This window comes from Protomyctophum bolini (assembly GCF_963924005.1).
Source record: "Protomyctophum bolini genome assembly, chromosome: 24".
Lineage (NCBI taxonomy): Eukaryota > Metazoa > Chordata > Actinopteri > Myctophiformes > Myctophidae > Protomyctophum > Protomyctophum bolini.
This window is the reverse complement of record NC_137885.1, coordinates 27,955,340-27,974,599: the sequence shown is the minus strand read 5'-3', so window position 1 is coordinate 27,974,599 and position 19,260 is coordinate 27,955,340. Positions and strand designations below refer to the sequence as shown.

At 43.9% G+C, this 19,260-nt stretch overlaps 1 protein-coding gene across 1 annotated transcript in view; it reads right to left on the bottom strand.

Moving 5' to 3' along the window:
- LOC308311849 (receptor tyrosine-protein kinase erbB-4-like) overlaps positions 1-19,260 on the bottom strand; it is a gene marked incomplete at its 5' end in the record, with an annotated part of 279,643 nt that overhangs the window by 200,182 nt on the left and 60,201 nt on the right. Inside the window, one exon of the mRNA XM_080758624.1 lies at positions 16,194-16,380. Coding sequence (XP_080614750.1) covers positions 16,194-16,380 — 187 coding nt within the window. The remainder of the gene's footprint in view (positions 1-16,193; positions 16,381-19,260) is intronic.

Here is a 19,260-nt window from a genome sequence, read left to right as displayed (position 1 = left end):
TCGCTCCTTTACACCTGACAGGGGGGAGTTTCCCTGGTTGGACGTAGCGCGTGGAAGGAACACGTTATTCCGACCAGTTCCTTTCCCCTCCATCAGGCGCCCCGGCTGGCCAGGGGGTGGCGTAAAGCAGTGTTTCACTTGGGACAGTGAGGATATTGCAAAGTGTGTCCAGGAAAAAAAATGGCAAAACACTATAAATGTGGAGTGAATGCAGATGTCAGATATAGGTTTGCGTCAGGGTCCTCTATATCTTCAATTAATCAGAGTCTAAAGGCTCATACATAGTCTGGATTTTCGGTGGTGAGGTGACCACCGAACTACAACATGACGTCACGAGCCGCGGTGAAGAGCAAACCACCGCCACCGCTCCAGCCCCTTCTCTCTGTTTTTACTCACCACCGCTCAACGTTATTTCAGCTCCGGTGGTCAGCTCACCACCGGAGCGGTGGTCACCTCACCACCAAAAATCCAGACTATGAATAGGCCTTTTAGTGGGTTACAAGTGGTCAGATGGGTGGGCCGCGAACACACCAAGCACAGGGGCCCTGTGAACCGAAGCAAAGGCTTCTGGGGGAAGCGCTGATGTCTACAGTATATATAGAGCTACTTTCTCAGCCAGCGAATGGAATAATGTACGCCGGGTCCATTTCAGTCACAGTCACTTCAGTCGCCACACGCTCCGCTGACCCGCTGCACTGGAAACTCTGTTTTCTAACGCACTTCCTTTCATTTCATTATTGTTGTCGGCTCAGAAAACCTCATATCTCCAAAGTTTTGGGTATTTTGGGTATTTTTTTTTCCTCTCTGAAATTGAGGGCCTATACTTCGTTGTACTACTGTATACAGCAGCGGTCCCCAAACGTTTTTGGCCGTGCGGCCCCTGTTACCTCCCGACCAATAGATGACTGACGCACGCCTCCCGTCCCCCCCGTCCCCACGCTTTAGTCTCGCTGAATTTGGCCAAAAATCATACATTTTATTTAAATTATTTAATAACAGATAATAACTACATCGGCTCCATTGGTTATTTTCCTATAAAGTAACGTTTTTTTTTTTTTGGACATACAAGGTTTTTCCAACCCCAGCAGCAGAAGATAGAAGACATTCCACAGCAATGTATGCGTGTATGACCGGGTAATGGAAGGAAGAGAGAGAGAGAGAGAGAGAGAGAGAGCTGCTGCTGCTATAAGTGCCAATATAACCACAAGGCAAGGGGAAACAGCTTGCGAGTCCCCCCCTTAAAAAACAAACGCGTGCGTCAGGAGGTTAATTGCGACGCGGCGTGTCAACCGATTCGTCTCGCCCGCATCTTCACCGCCGGTAATTTGGTTTCAAGAGGGGGGGGGGGGGGGGGGAGAGAGATAGAGGGCAAAATACTGTACTCGGATGCAAACAGCAAATACAAACGTTGGTTTTCTTTTTGGTTATTTTTGTGCTGACTCGTTTGAATCCACACGACCTCTCAGTGAGAGGCGGTGCACTGGCAGACACAACAGCAGTAAAATAAGTACACTAAAGCTGCATTCAGACGTGAACATTATGTGACAAAACTTGACTGAGGGACTGCCATTGGATTTCATTTTTTTTAATTTTCATTTTTTGTCATGTCATATGAAAGCAGAGAATCATAGCTTCAGATTGACATATTGGTTGTTCAGTTTGGCCCACCAGTTCTGGAGATATGGCTTATAGAGTAATGTCTTGCAGAGAAACAGTGAGTTGAGAAAACAGGCTTGAAAGGTTCACTTCTGTGGACTCTAATATTACACCTATAGCTACATGTTTAAGCATTTATTTCATATTTACATGTCTTCTGTGGTCTTTAACATTACACCTAGCTACATGTTTAGGCATTTATTTCATATTTACATGTCGATTTCAGCACTGACACTTATTTCAGACATGCTCTATGTGAAGAGTCTGCCTGTGCTATTAACTCATTTTGGAAGAAAAAAAATAGTTTTTCTCCTCTGGTGAAAAGCTGTAGTTTGCGCGATGGCAGTCTCAATCAAATCTGGTCACACACATATATATATATATATATATATATATATATATATATGACTTTGTACTGTATGTAATGTCGCTCTAACCATCCAAGTCTGAACGCACCTTTAGTCAAGTACTGCACCAGTACAACGCGGTGAGGTGCTATTACTGTATTTCCATTTTTCTGACAAATATTGTAATTTTTTTCATTCCATTACAATCATTTGAAGACTTTACGTGTACAAGTTAGGTTACTGTGTATAGATTTAGATTATGTATCCACTTAATGTCAACTGAGCCCTATTTTTATACTTCATCGCAATGCGACGTGAATTTGAAGTAAAACTAACAGCATTTCAACATCGAGGTACAGGCAAATTTGTACCTCACCACTTAAACCCCGTTACGGTGGACCCGGAGACCCTCAGGGCTCTATAGAGCAGCATGGAGTGTTGGAGTTAGGAAGCGCTGGTTGTAAATCACTCCACCGGCCTGCGTACCACCTGTTTCTAAATGTCACATAATGCAGGAGGCAGCAAAATGTTGTGTTATTGAAAACAAGCACTTCCAAACTCCAACACTCCATGCTGCTCAATGTTTTGCCACTCAGTCACAGACACTCAGACACTTAGAAAAATAATCAAATGCAGGGCATTTCTTGACAGAAAGCAACTCATAACTTCCAGGTACGATGATGTCATGTGCATACCCTCTATTCCAGTGTGTTTTATGTTTTCACGGTGTAGGGGCCATGCAAGGTGTAGTGCTGAGAGCATATGCCTGTCATGCGGAAGGTTGTGGGTTCAAACCCCGCCTGGGGGTCGACAGCAGCGAATGGCGTGCGGTCACAACGGGTTCCTCCTATAACGCCGAATGACATGGGTTCAGATCTGAGCCAAGTCTTCCTGAGGAGGCGCGTCTGAAGCCAAGTCCTGGACGGGGTATCATTCCGGACACTAAAACAAACCCACTGTGTTTACTGTATATACAGGTTTAGCTGAAAACAGTAGATTGACAAGTGAGAGCTTGTCCATCTGACTATTTCCTGCGAAAGTGCAGCTCCCCACAATACAGACGCTGGGGTTTAACCCATTTAGACCCGAGGACGATTCTACAAAATAATGCCTTCTAAATCCTGACGGTTTTCTGAAAAACCCTACAGTACAGTATGTTTCTGTCAGTTGTTTTTAAACATTTTCACGTCAAGGACCCACAAGATTATATGTAATTGGCAGACGACCCCCATCTAAAAATATGTAGTTCCAGGGACCTCCTCCTACCCCAAAAGCAAAGATTTGAGTTAAAAATGTTCGCTCGGAAAGAATATATATTTAAAGATTTGTGCCACATTTTCACGATTTTTCAAAAATAGCTGATCTGCTGATTTTTCAATAGCTTAAGTATAACATAATGCTTAAAACACCAAAAGGGGAAATAAAAACATTAACACTCCCTCGAAAGGCCTGTGGTCTGGTTGCCAGGCTAATATAAACAACCTTGAAAAAGTAAGACAGTACGTGGAGTAAATGTACTTAGTTCCGTTCCAGCGCGGCCAGATGGGGAGCCAGGTTTTCCAGAGCTCTTCCTCAGGAGGAAGAACACAGCCGGACATTTGGCTCTGCGCCCAAAAATGGGCAATTTTAACAGAGCGGAACGGCGGGTATAGCCAGGGAAATCATGTGACGGCGAAAAATAAGCCAAGACACACAAACAAAATACACAAAATGATGAATAAATAATAATAACGCAAAGAGAAAACAGGGGTGGGGGGGTCTGGGAAGAGGGGGGGGGGGCTTTTGGCCAGCAACGGCACAGCATGGAGTAATTAGTATTGTAATGCACGACGGGGTACTGTACATCACAACACATACTGTACCGCCTGAGAGCGTGCATGTGCGCCAGAGTGTGCACGAATGTGTACGTGTGTACCGTATGTGTGTGTGCGCGCACGCACGCGTACGTGTGTGTGTGTGTGTGTGTGTGTGCGTGTGTGCACTAGCGCTCTGTCTATCCTCGTCTCTGTTGTTGGGTGGAAACTTCATATGTCCAAAACCAAAAGTGATACTTTTGAGGATTCAAAAATGTGAAAGTCCCAAATGCAGCAGCAGCAGCAGATCTACAAGCAGTAAACGTGTCAAATACTTCATATATATATATATATATATATATATATATATATATATTATATATATATATATATATATATTATATATAGGGCATTCATTTACAAAATGGCTTCAAAAAGTAAAAACATGTTTGGAGATCAGAGGTTCCTGCCCAACAGCGATGGAGGCGGAGTGCATCACATACGCCAGTGCGTGTTTGCGTGCGTTTATGTGCGTGCGTGCGTATGTGTGCACATGCGCTTGTATACGCATAGCACACAAACAGGGTGTACAGTACACTACACTGCTACAGTATATGCTTTAAGGATGGAGGATGGTCAAGGTTCACAGGGAACCGACGGAGATACGGATACGAATACTGAGCAGCCTGTTGGAAAGTACAGTAACTACTTGTTTACGGCTCAGAAAGAATGCCTCGTATCTCCTAATCTATAGGGAGCTCTCTGTGGTTTTGACCAGACGGGCATACACTGTACTTCTGTCTTCATTTCTGACTTAACAACATGTGGCTCTCGTTTGGAATATTAACGCTTCTAGAGAGACTTTATTTGTGACATTGTGAGGTAGAGACGGAACCTTAATTATGCCTCCCAGTTTTTGTACGGAACGGAAGGAGGGCTTTCAGAGTAAAAGCATGCCATATCTGCCCGGCAACCCCGAGCTCCTATTTTGAAAGAAATCGCAGCGCAACTATCCGAGTATACTTCTTCTTTCCACCGCAGATGGGGGGGGGGGGGCAACGTAGGACTCCCAGGAATGGGAAAAATGGAATCCCAGGCTTTACCGGAGCGGAGTCTCTCCACCTGCGGGCGCGGAGGAATCCACAGCGGGGAGCGCAAGAAGAAAACGCTGGCGGGCGGATCTGTTGTTTAATGTATATTGCGGGACGTGCAGAGAAAATATATACTGAATATAATTATGACTCTCGGACTCGCAGAGAACGCTAAACTCCCCCGACCAGCCCCCCCCCACCCGTGCGCGAGGAACTGCCCGCGAAAGCGAATTACCGAATACCTAGCGCCTGCTCATCAATGCATAATGGATGTATGTATGCGCGGTGGGCGAGCGAAAACTGGCCCACGCCAGCACGGCCCGGAATCAGGAGAGGGAATTACATTTCTCTGGGGCTTATATTTCATTTTATAGTTCTATCACCAGGCAGCGCGAGAGAGAGAGAGACACAGAGAGAGAGAGAGAGACAGAGAGAGAGAGAGAGAGAGAGAGAGAAGAGGCAGAGATAGTTGCTGTAAATTTGAGTGACGTATGAATCATGAATGAAGTCTGATGATGATGTCACCATAATAATTGATGACGATACGAACAATATATCACGTCATCAAAAAGACAACATGTACACGAACGAGTTAAACATTTGAAATGTGAACGCAAGTGTAAAACAAGCACATAAACAAAGTCAAGGGTAAGTCAAGTGTACGGTGGAAGATGCCTCTGCTACTGTGTGTGACACTGGGGCGTAAATTTATGAAAAGTTAAAAGTTGAAATGTGTCAACGATAGAGTGTTAAATCATAACAGAGAGAGTGTACGCGTGTGTGTGTGTGTGTGTGTGTGTGTGTGTGTGTGTGTGTGTGTGTGTGTGTGTGTGTGTGTGTGTGTGTGCGTGTAGAGAGAGAGCAGGACTGATCTATATGCAAGGATGGAGCCCACTTTAATTGCAGCACAGCGGAGCAATAGGATCAGCTCGTATAGACTAAAGGCTTCTGATCTGAAGAACCCCATTCTGTGTGTGTGTGTGTGCGTGTGTGTGTGCGTGCGCGTGTGCACGCCCAGTTGTAGGTGAACCTGAGGTAAATTCTGCCTCTGAGGGACTCAGGGTAGAGTTCACGAGGCACAGAGAGAGAGACAGAGAGAGAGAGAGAGACAGAGACACAGAGAGAGAGAGAGAGAGAGAGAGACAGAGAGAGAGACACTCAAGAATGAAGGCGTGCGTCAATACCACATGCGGTTGATGTGTGCTGGATGGTCACGGGCGGCTAATCGCATCAATATCACTCACACCAAAGCTCATACGAAGCAGTGTCCGTGCGCTGTTCTCACCAAAAACACACGCCCCCACTCACACACACACACACACACCCCACACACACACGCCCCCACACACAGGCACACGATTAAAAGCAGCCCATGTGCGTAGTACTGTATGTGAAAAGCCAGCCTAGGGCTTAGCGTGCCTGAGTGCTCTGCATGTAATAGCGGGCGCTTTTACCACGCTGAAATTCAATTTACTATCTGTGTGCATGCACACATGCACACATGCATGCACGTCTGTCTACTGTGCATGCATTGTACACACTACTAGCCTGTCATGTTTTATTGTGTCTATTGTTAGAGGACCAGGATCAAAGACGCATGGTGGCGGCCGTTAGCTTAGCGAGTGGAGAGGAGACGCAGAAGGTCATTGGTGTGTCTACGAGTGTCTAAGACGTTAGTAGTGGCTCAGGGATGGTTTCCCGGATGGGAACCGTGAGGTTTCCCCAGTTGGAACCCTGTGGGTTCTCCCACAGAGCTTCAGTGTCAAAGTGTCCTTGGGCAAGACACTGGACCCCTAATTGCTCCCGATGTGCAGGTTGGTGGTGCCTTGCATTGGTTTCCTCCACCATCGATGTTACACTACAGTATGAATGTGACTGCAGGGTGAATGCAATGCACAATCTACGTATGTAACGGCCAAGCTACACCAGGCAATTTTGCGCGCGTGCGTATGCGTTTACTGCGCGCGTACAGTGCGTTTGGATAGGACCAATATATGTCAATGATATTACCAGCTACACCAGACGCACGGATACCGCGGGCCATCCTACGCGTGCTCTAAAAATAGGATCGGTTCTAAAAAAAATACATGCGTATGCCCCCATGCGCGCGTATCTATATATCCTCCCGGAAGGTCCCGCACAAACCTGCCGCGCGTCTGACAGATCGATGTAGCCATGAGGGCATTTGGCTTATGCACGCACGGTCCGCGCGTTTAGAGTAAACGCGCGATAAAAGCCTGGTGTAGCTTGGCCGTGAAGCGCTGTATATAAATGCTACATAAATACACCATTTGCATCTCCACTTTGCTCATCATGACCATCGGCCTTTCCATTAGGGTCTAATATGGTCACCGATAAAAAAGTGCATCAAGTGAGCCAGGCTGAGGCAGGAGTGGAGTGTACAGTATAAAGATGAGCGATATATATCCCTCCTACTGGGGAAGGGCATAGGAGATACCTGCACTGTTCCTGGAGTCTTATACGCTGGGTTTATACTATACAGTAAATTGCGAGTGTGCCAGTGTGTCTCGTATAGAGAAAATAGGCCATCTAAAAGCTCACAACGTGTGAGGCTGATACAGATCGTCTATCGTCGTCCCAAGTATAATAATATATAAATCAGGGATCAGTGTGTCAACGTGACCTCAAAGTCCCTCATGGTTTTTTAACCCATTCTGAACGAGAACCCGTTTTGGTGTCAGCATCATGTTATGCTTTAGCTATTGAAAAATAGCAGACCTACAAGCTCGTAGCGCGCCACCGAGTGGCGCGCTACGAGCTTGTAGGTCTGCTATTTTTGAAAGAAATCAAAGAACTACTGACATTTTTTAGAATCTGATCTCAGGTCAGAATGGGGTTAATCAGACCAGTGTGTGTCCCAGTGGAAACCTCGTATGAATCTGATCTCAGGTCAGAATGGGTTAATGGGGTAGCTCCATTTGTGCTTTGAGGACACGTCACGTCACGGTGCTGACTGAGGCGTCCAGAAAGATGTGCTTTGAGGCAACAAAACGCCTGGAGGAGAGATATAACTGCAAGGAAGACGCCGGTGGATGGATGACGTGAGAGAGAGAGAGAAAAGGAAAGACCATATGCTTGTGAGACAAGACGATCTCACACACAGGACACAACCCTATAGACGATAACACACACAGAAGCATGCAGGCTTGCACGTACACACACACACACACGCACGCGCGCGCGCGCATCCACACGCACATGCACGCACACACACACATTCACAGCCTTCCTGAAATGCCTCTTCATGTTTTTCTGATGCAGTTAATTTCACTCTGAGAGTGAACCAAACGGACCCTGTTCTCTCGGTGAATGTATAACACTTCATGTTGGTATGGAATCGCCCCCGGGTTCTATATCTGGAGCCAGAGAGAGAGAGAGAGAGAGAGAGAGAGAGAGAGAGAGAGAGAGAGAGAGAGAACGGTATGGGCGCCACCTGGCCCTCCGCTTGTTATCTGCCACCGGGGAGCCTTTTAACCCATTCTGACCTGAGATCAGATTCTAAAAAATGTCTTCTACATCCTGACAGTTTTCCATTCTGACCTGAGATCAGATTCTAAAAAAATGTCTTCTACATCCTGACAGTTTTCCATTCTGACCTGAGATCAGATTCTAAAAAATGTCTTCTACATCCTGACAGTTTTCCATTCTGACCTGAGATCAGATTTAAAAAAATGTCTTCTACATCCTGACAGTTTTCCATTCTGACCTGAGATCAGATTCTAAAAAAATGTCTTGTATGTCAGTCGCTCTTCGATTTAAAAAAAACGAGCTTGTAGATCTGCTGTTTTTAAATAGCTAAAGCGTAACGTAATGCTATAACACCAAAAGGGGTTCCCGCCCAAAATGCGTTAATGGCTCGCCTGCTGGAGAATTTATTTATGAGACTTGTATGGAGCTTTATTCGGATAATGAGTAAATATGGGACATAAACCAGTGAGTGAGTGGATAATATCTGCAACCCCCCCCCCCACACACACACACACACACACACACACACCCCCCACCATGCGCAGCCCACAGCCCACTACAACAGCACCCCCCCCCCCCCCCCAGTGTTGTTTTCGTCGACTAAAACTAAGACGAAAAATGTTCGTCGACTACCTTTTTTCACTGACTAAAACGAAATTAAAACGAATCTATGATGACTAAAACTAAGACTAAAATATACTGACAATTTCGTCAACAAATAAAAACTAGACTAAAATGTTAGTAAGGGACTAGTGGACAAGAGATCCAGTTTTATGCTGGGTTGCATGCTGAAAATAGCAGATATACAATCTCACAACGCGATGTGTTGTGACATTGTATATCTGCTATTTTCAGCATGCAACCAAAGTGTAAAATATGTCATTACAACGACATCAAGGCCTGTCAAAACACATTTTAGTCGACTAAATCAACTGTAGATTTAGTCGACTAAAATCGCATGACATTTAGTCAACTAAAACTAGACTAAACACTAGAACATTCCAAGCGACCAAAATGTGACTAAAACTAAGTGAACAACACAGCAGAGCAAGATTTGTGTGAGTTGCTGTGACAGGAGAAGGATATCAAATGGAACACAACCACCCTAAAGACTATAATCATTGTGTATTATATTCCTGCACTATACCTGCGTCGAGTGATCTTGGTACATAGAAATTGAATCTATTGAAGATTCTGACCTTCAAATGTACATACTTTTTTGTTTTGATTGTATTGCTGTATTGTTCTTTCTGCTTTGGCAATGTAAACGTATGTTTTCTCATGCCAAAAAAGCCCTTTGAATTGAAGTGTGAGTGTGAGTGTGAGTGTGAGTGTGAGTGTGAGTGTGAGTGAGTGAGTGAGTGAGTGAGTGAGTGTTTGGTGTAAATGAACGCCCTACTTGATCACACACTGTAGTTTCACACAAAAGCGTTAACAGATCTGCGAGTTATGTGAGCTTGTAGATCTGCTATACTTTTGCCACTTTTTGGACATACGAGGTTTCCACCCGACAGAGACGTCGACGTGCAAAACGATGCTTGAATATAAACTATAATAAACTGAAGTCAAAAGAGCCAACATTGATCCATTATGCACCTCTGGTCTAATATTAACCCATTCTGACCCGAGATCAGATTCTACAACAAATGTCTTCTACATCCTGACAGTTTTCTGAAAAAGCTATGTTTCTATATGTCAGTCGTTCTTCGATTTTTCAAAAATAGCAGACCTACAAGCTCGTAGCGCGCCACTCGGTGGCGCGCTATGAGCTTGTAGATCTGCTATTTTTTAAATAGCTAAAGCATGACATGTCGTCTAAAATGGGTTAAGCGGAAAGAAACTGAGAGAAAACAGCTAATTACAAAACGGAGCCCTGGTGAAACAAGTCTATTTCAACGACGTCGACAAACAAAAAATGTAATTAACAGGAAAATATGACGTCTCATGGCCATTTAACCCATTCTGAACGGGAACCCATTTTGGTGTTTTAAGCTTTGTTATGCTTTAGCTATTGAAAAATAGCAGATCTACAAGCTCATAGCGCGCCACCGAGTGGCGCGCTACGAGCTTGTAGGTCTGCTATTTTTGAAAAATCGAAGAGCGACTGACATTTTTTAGAATCTGATCTCAGGTCAGAATGGGTTAATCAGACCAGTGTGTGTCCAGTGGAAACCTCGTATGAATCTGATCTCAGGTCAGAATGGGTTAATGACTCTCTACAGCGACACAAAGGAGTAATTTGTAACCGCTAACAGCTGTGTTTCTTATGAAGTTGACTTTCAATCCTGTGACTTAATTAAAAGAGGGCTGTTAAATCAAAAGAGTGCCTAATAAATCTCTAGCAATGGCTGCGGGGAAATAAAGAACTATAAAGCAAGTGATATATACTGTACGACTGCGTGGTGCGAGATATGAAATGTTTGATGAAAAGTGATATAAAGATATTGGAATTACATCAAACCTTTTACATTTTTTTGTGAGTGAGTTTTAATAATCCCTGTGTATCATTTACCAGTTTTGACACATTTCAGGAACATTTCTACTGTGTTTTCTGCCTCATTTAGCAGTAAAATAACTATACAGTTGCACTCAAAGACAAATGGATTTAACTCCACCAACAAACCTTAACGCTAATAAGGTTAGTTTAGAGCCGAGACATCCATCCACGTTCCATCAGGCCGTCTGCAACTTTAAGACACTAACAGTTACTCTCCATGTTGTTTTACAACACAAGGATGGTAATTAAATGTCGCTAAAGGTCTCGTGTGGTCATTAATCTTTGGCCAGACCTCTGTCAGGGCGTTCCACACCAGCTGGCTGCTGGCCTGGGAGAGAGAGAGAGAGCCGGACATTACAGCATCTCCAGCTGGGAGAGAGAACCAGCTCTTCTTTTTACTGCCTTTTTTAGGTCTTTGGTGAGATTCTTCTCTTTTATCAGGGACGTGCACACGGTAACAAGACTACTCGCCCCGTTTCTGTTTTCCTCCCAGAATTTTCCCCAGTGAGGGGTGGGAGAGGCTGGACTTTGAATTTCTCTAACTATAAACTTTCATGACAGCAGAACAGCCTAAGTACAAATATAATTTATGAAAAGCTACTACAGTGAAGTCTGTTCACAGCAGTTGTTGTAGGATATGTGGGGATTATCTGACGAGGTACCATTTGAGGGTGCAAAACCTTACATAATACTAAATAATACTAAATTGTTTATAGGTTCAATATAAGTCAAATAATATAGCCTTTCCACAGCAGTATCTTTTTATATTTTTCCAAAAAGAATACAAACAGCCAATAGCATATTACAAAGTGATCCCCCTCACTGGGGAAAATTCCGGGAGGAAAAACGGGCAAGCACCGGGGCGAGTAGTCCAGTATTCGTGCACACATGAGACATCAAAGGAGGGCTTCAGCCTCTGCCCTTTTACCCGTCTGTAAAACAACTGCCCTTTTACCCGTCTGTAAAACAACTGCCCTTTTACCCGTCTGTAAAACAACTGCCCTTTTACCCGTCTGTAAAACAACTGCCCCTTTTATCCGTCTGTAAAACAACTGCCCCTTTTATCCGTCTGTAAAACAACTGCCCTTTTACCCGTCTGTAAAACAACTGCCCTCCTTCCAGACCACGAATGCAGCGTTTACTACATGGTGAAAGAAATGCAAAAAGAAATGCCCTCCCTCTCCTTTCCATGCCATGCCGGAAGGAAGGCAGCATTCAGGAGAATTGCTTTTGTTCTCCGAAGTCTCCTGAACTTTGAAACGCAGCATTTTGCATTGAACAAATTTGTTTCTAAATCCATGTCGATACACACCGCATCTCCAGTAGATAAAGAGAGTGCTGGGTTGGCACCCCCGAAAATAGCTGATCTACAAGCCCTCAAGCTGTGAGCCGATCCCTGTGGTGAAATGATACACAGGGATTATTAAAACGCACTAACAAAAAAAATGTAAAAGGTTTGATGTACTGGCAATATCTTTATATCACTTGCTAAAAAACATTTTTTTTCTAATCTCGCACCACGCAGTTGTACAGTATATCACTTGCTTTAAGTTCTTTATTTTCCCGTAGTTGTAGATCTGCTATTTTTCTACAAAAGTGCACTCTTACGAGATTTTAGCCTCTGCCTCTCTATAACACGCTCTGCATGTCCCTGTCCTTTCTGATCATCCTACGCAACGCTACGCCTCCTTTCTGATCATCCTACGCTAATCCTAAACTAGTTCGGCTACGTTGGAGTAGCTAAACTATCATTTAGCTGGGGACCCCCTGGAAGTCCCTCGAGGACCCCCTGGGGGTCCCCGTAGCCCACTTTGGAAACCACTGCTGTAGTGGTGAGTCATAAGTCTCAGTGTTCTGCTAAATGTAGCTAATGTGTAAATGTACGCCTCACTTCCCGCCATCACATCATCTTTCGTGGTAATGAAATAAAGTTACACTATATCCTCTTAAAGCTGCGATCGTTATACTCAATTTATTTTCATTTGGACTCATCATGGCCGACTCCGTTAACAGTGCAGTGGTCGAGTCTGACCTGAAATAACCCGCATTTCACTGGTTGCCAGTGTGCCAAAGGCAAATGTCCATGTTATGTCAAATTTAATAGACAATAATGTTTTCTTTAATCCATTCTGAACGGGAACCCATTTTGGCGTCAGCATCATGTCGTGCTTTAGCTATTGAAAAATAGCAGATCTACAAGCTCATAGCGCGCCACCGAGTGGCGCGCTACGAGCTTGTAGGTCTGCTATTTTTGAAAAATTGAAGAGCGACTGACATTTTTTGAATCTGATCTCAGGTCAGAATGGGTTAATCAGACCAGTGTGTGTCCAGTGGAAACCTCGTATGAATCTGATCTCAGGTCAGAATGGGTTAAGAAAGTTGTAGTAGTGAAAGTGTCTAACAGTGTACAGTATATACGTTTCCAGTTCAAATCTGCTGCCATGCAAGCCAAGCAAACTAAGCTATGGGAAAAAACAGCCCGGAACAAGAAACAGGCAGGGACTCACTGGCCTGCACCGACAATTCAAATGAGTCCAGATAAGCTTGACTCACCTTGAAACACTAGCAGACATTATACGTTACTGTCAGACTGCTTTCATCCTCTATCACTAAAACATTGTTATTATCACGCTTGACATGCTCGGTCTACAACACGTCATGATAGACGGTCTATGATTACAATATTTCAAGACATTCTTGTATCTTGTTATCTTTCATACAAGCTTTTACCAACGCAATGGGAGATTTCTGATGGCCTATAAAAGGTCAGACGAATACGATTCGATCCCCCGGGGGCCGGCAGTTAACTGCACGGGGGAAGTGAATTACCCCACCCCCCATCTCTCCGCTGAAGTGCCCTTGAGCACTCGAACCCACCTCACCCCTGCCCACTTTGACAGGCTGGGATGGCTGAGGGGCGACGACAGAGTACGGCATCTTGCAATGGGTCTGGTCCACAAGATTCGATACACCACCAAGATACCCATGTACCTGTCTAGATACTTCCTTAATGTAAACGAAGTCCACACACCCACAACACCAGAGGGAGGGCAACAAACCATGTACAACCCAGATTCGGCACAAACATGGGACTAAATTATTTTCGCTCCTATGCCACCAAAATGTGGAACGCCCTACCAACAGTCATTAAGACATGTGAATCCCTTGACTCCTTCAAAACCGCTCTCAAAGGGCACCTACGGACGGCTGCAATTCGAAACTGGCCCCGTAAAATCTGAATCCCGACTAAAACTAGACTAAACACTAGAACATTCCAGGTGACTAAAATGTGACTAAAACTAAGTGAAAACTATTCAAGAGACTATGACTAAAACTAAAATAGAAATTTGCTGCCAAAAACAACACTGGAACAGATGTAACTCAGTCAGGGCTCTTCGACTCTTGTTTGGAAGTTCACTTGAAATTGAGCCATTTCTGTTTTCATTCCAGATCAAAAACACACTACTATATATTGGTGATTGTCCCCTCTCTAAAATTATTTTAGTTATCGGTGTCGGTTCACAAAAGTCCATATCGGTCGGGCCAAAATCACATTTTTATAGAGGCCCAGAAGAGGCGCTAAGTTAACCCTAACCTATACAGAAGGCCTGTATTTACCATGAGAGTACAAACTAAAGTAATAGAGGGCTGTCATCTGGAGAAACCTGCTCAGGTATGTAAATGTCAAGAATAGAGCAATAATGTTTGATAGACCATTTTACTGCACAACCACACACACACACCGCATGCGCGCACACACACGCGCACACACACACACACACCCATTTGAAACGATATGCCAGGGACCCCCCATAAGAGAAGATTGTTACGGCTCTATAGCAGACATTCTCAACCCGTTTAATTCCAAGGACCCCCAGTTTGACATGCATTGGTCTACAGACAGACCTTTTTAATTTAATGGCATTTACATCTCTGGGACCCCCGATTTATATTGTAAAATCAATGTTACTTTGTACAAATAGAACCAAATGGACCCATTATAGCGTCAATTTGTTTGGTTCCAAACTATCATTTAGCTGGGGACCCCCTGGAACTCCCTCAGAGACCCCCTGGGGGTCCCCGTACCCCACTTTGGAAACCACTGCTGTATCTGGTGAGTAATAAGTCTCCGTTTTCTGCTAAATGTAGCTAATGTAAATGTACGCAACGCCTCACTTCCCGCCTCACATCTTCATTCGCGGTAATGAAGAAGTTATACACTATCCTCTTAAAGCTGCGATCATTATAGTCAATTTATTTTCATTTTGACTTCCCACGGCTGACGTCGTTAACAGTGCAGTGGTCGAGTCTGACCTGAAATAACCCCACTCGATATTTGTTGCAATACTTTCATGTTTACGAGCCAATTTCAGCTCTGACCTTTAGGTGAATGTTGTTCAAGTATTTGACGATTCAAAATTTGGACACAAATCCAGTTGGCGTCTAAAAAACATTAACCATTGACTACTACTGGTAAAATGTCCTAATAATAACTCAACCAGACAATCCGGTGCACTTCCCCCTTCTTGAGATTCTAACTCCCTTTTTCTGTTGAATTTCTTGAACTCCAACTTGTCAGTAAATGACTACATGGATGGACTCATCATAGGTCACTAGGTTCACGGCTTCTCAACTAGTGGAAAGAACATTTAAAACTAATCAACAAATCCTACATTACTAAATGCGTGGTCAGGGACCACATGCAACACATCCGTAAAATGTGTTAAACTAATAGTCAGTCTGTCGATAAGACAGACAGACAGACAGGACATCTGTCTCACACACAGACCTCTACTGCATAAAAAAGACACAATAACTCAGAGAGTACAAATGGGCCCGGACGCTGCTGGGTCCACACCGACTGGTGACTATGTCATACATGGGCAACTTGTGGCCCCCACCTTCACTCAATGTGGCCCTCAGGTCAATATTGGAATACTAATAAAAGTATTGATTTCATTATTCCGTTATAATTCCAATCATATGCAAACATGACCGACTTCAATTACTTTAGTCTAAAATACCTTTCAGGATTCCAATTCCAAAATAGCAACAAACAAACATAATCAGGATTTCCATTCAAATATAGCAAAAGTCGCTGATGTACAAGAATCAGGATTTCCATTAAAATATAGCAAAAATCGCTGATCTACAAGCTCAAAACGCGTCGCACCTCGACACGTTTTGAGCTTGTAGATCGGCTGTTTTTGCCACGACCGTAATATGCCATCTTCGAAGTTGCCCCCCCCCCCCTCTGCACTATATCCAGTTGAAAGAAAGAACACCACAGAATCAAACCGGCCGTGTGAGCGCCCCCTACCTGTGAGGTTGCGCAGCCCCAGCTGCCGGAGGCCGTAGTACCCGTCGCGGCGGTAGTTGAGGAAGATGGCCAGCGAGTAGCGGCGCTCGTACAGCTTGGTGCCGCGGACGATGCGCAGGTTCTCCAGGGGCAGGTAGTCGAACTGGTTCAGAGCCACCAGCACGTACCCCGTCACCTCTCTGATGGACTGCACACACACACACACACACACACACACACACACACACACTTGTATTAATATACAGCTTTTATTTAACCCATTCTGACCTGAGATCAGATTCTAAAAATGTCTTCTACTTCCTGACAGTTTTCCATTCTGACCTGAGATCAGATTCTAAAAATGTCTTCTATGTCAGCCGCTCTTCGATTTTTCAAAAATAGCAGACCTATACAAGCTCGTAGCGCGCGCTATGAGCTTGTAGATCTGCTATTTTTAAATAGCTAAAGCATAACATAATGCTAACACCAAAACGGGTTCCCACCCAAAATGGGTTAAACCTAAAGCTGAAAATATCCGATCTGCAAGCTCACAACGTGTTGCAGCTCAAGACAGCTATACTGTACAAGATGAGAGGCAGAGGTATAGCTCGGTTCAAATTAACATTCAGTATGGGAACCCCTTTTGGTGTTTTAAGCATCGTGTCATACTTTAGATATTGGAAAATAGCAGATCTACAAGCTCATAGTGCGGCACCGCGCTACGAGCTGGTAGATCTGCTATTTTTGAAAAATCGCTAAAATGTGGCACAAGTCTTTGAATATATATTATTTCAGAGCGAATGTTTTTAACTCTAATCTTTGCTTCTTGGGGGGGGGGGTCCCTGGAACAACATATTTTCAGATGGGGGTTCACAACTACATATCAAAATACAAATAGGCTACATATATTTTGGGTCCTTGATATGAAAAAGGTTGAGCACCACTGACACAGAAACATAGGGCTTTTCAGAAAACTGTTATGATTTAGAAGATATTTTTAGAATCGTCCTCAGGTCTAAATAAAGTATTTATTTCACCAACCAAGAGGAGTATAGGCAGCAAACAATTAAAGTCCAGGTACAGGCAAAAGACAAAATACTGGTAGGCGAGGAAAAGAAAAGCAGAAATACTATGCTGGGAAAACTAGAGTAAATAAATACAAGCCGGGCAAGGAACCAACAGAGAGCTGAACACGCAAGGGCAACTAACTGGACACTGGGCGGACTAACTGGACACTGGTGAATACAACTGACAAATCACCCAGGGATTGGCTGGGAGACTTAACAGGACACAGGTGGACACAAGCAGCGTCCACAGTGCTGCCATGGCTCCAAGAATAGTAGTTCCCAGGCAGGCAGTCTGTTCCTTAGGGGTTAGCCTAGCCCCCTGGCTAACTCAAAGAGCTAGCTCTCCTCTCCTCACAACAATGTTACTGAAAGATGAGACGGCGCTAGCTGTCGTTGCTTCCCAGAAGAGAAAAGCCCTGTGTTTCTCTTTACTGCTTGTACAATAATGCAAGGACATACAACGATAAAAACAGTAGCCTAAAACAATTAAAAGCGCTCAATGCAGCAGCAGCAGCAGCAGCACTAGAGCCCGGGTCGCCACTAAGCAGCGCCACCGGATGAATATTATGTAGCTCTTCCCCCAAAATTGACGACACGTATAGGTCGGTTCTTGTTCCATGCCGTGAGAACTGTATGTTCACACAAAAATAATAAACACGTCAACAAAGTGCATCACAATACTATACTATTTTGACCAAACAAAATGAAAATACAAAACATGTAGAAATGCGATGCGCAGGTGAACGTGTCCGTCAAAACACCACAACACAACAAACAAACAAACTAATACTCGATATAGAATACCTCGTTGGCCGCTTGTCGTGGAAAAGGTTCTTGAATCTTGCGTTTTATATTCTTTAGTTTAGAATGTCCTTTTGACCGTCTGTCTTTGACTTTAGACGTCTTTCTTTAATACTTTAAAGTTTGTAACACGCTGTGCTGCTTCCTCCATGCAGACCCGAGTCTGCAGTGCGCGAGACAAAGTTTATACCAGCTGCGTGCAATGCCACGCAATCATGCGTCAATCAGTCACTCAAATCATTCTGCAGTGTTGCTACTGACAAGACAGGGAACTTTGTTCTGCCTCAGAAAGTTATCACATCATGTTTTTACATTCTTAACCTCATATGAAATCAATTATGAACCACATATTTATTGTACATCATGGAATTATTATGAATTATTCTTTATGAACTTACTGACCATGAGACATGAGTTGTTGTATTTGAGCTATTTTTAGTATTTCTAAAGTAAGCATTTTAATAACAGCACTTAGCTTACATCATATGAAAGCAGGGAATCATAGCTTCAAATTGACATTATTTGGTTGTTCAGTTTGACCCACCAGTTTTGGAGATAATTATGGCTTATTTTGCAGAAAACAGCGAGTTGAGAAAACATGTAGGCTTGAAAGGTTCACTTCTGTGGTCTCTAATATTACACCTACTGTATAGCTACATGATTAAGCATTTATTTCATATTTACATGTCGATTTCAGCTCTGACATTTATTTCAGACATGCTCTAGTTAGTATGTGAAGAGTCTGCCTGTGATATTATTAACTCATTTTGGATAAAAATAAATAAAAAATAAAAGTTTTTCTCCTCTTCAGTGGTACAATTGTACCACTGAAGTGCCACCCACACCCCTATTTTTGTGGGGGTTTTTTGTTTTGTTTTTGTATGTTTTTTTGTGGCTTTAGCCTTTATTTTATATTTTTTATGGAGGGACAGACAGTAGGCTGACAGGAAATGGGGGGGATGACATGCAGTAAAGGCCGTCGGGATCGGGCCTTGGCACACTGCTAGACTGGATTACCAGCCAAGGTGCCTGGACCGCTGAGCCTCGGCCCAGGCCTTTGTGTTTTTTTTTAAACAAATCAAACCCTGGCCATGAGCCAGCAGCAAGGCTGTGATGGTGCCCAAGTCAGCAGAACTCATGATGTCAGAAGAGTGGAGTTCCCCTTGAACGGTCCAGGGGGTTTTCAAACTTTTTCATGTCACAGATATTCAGACGGACTT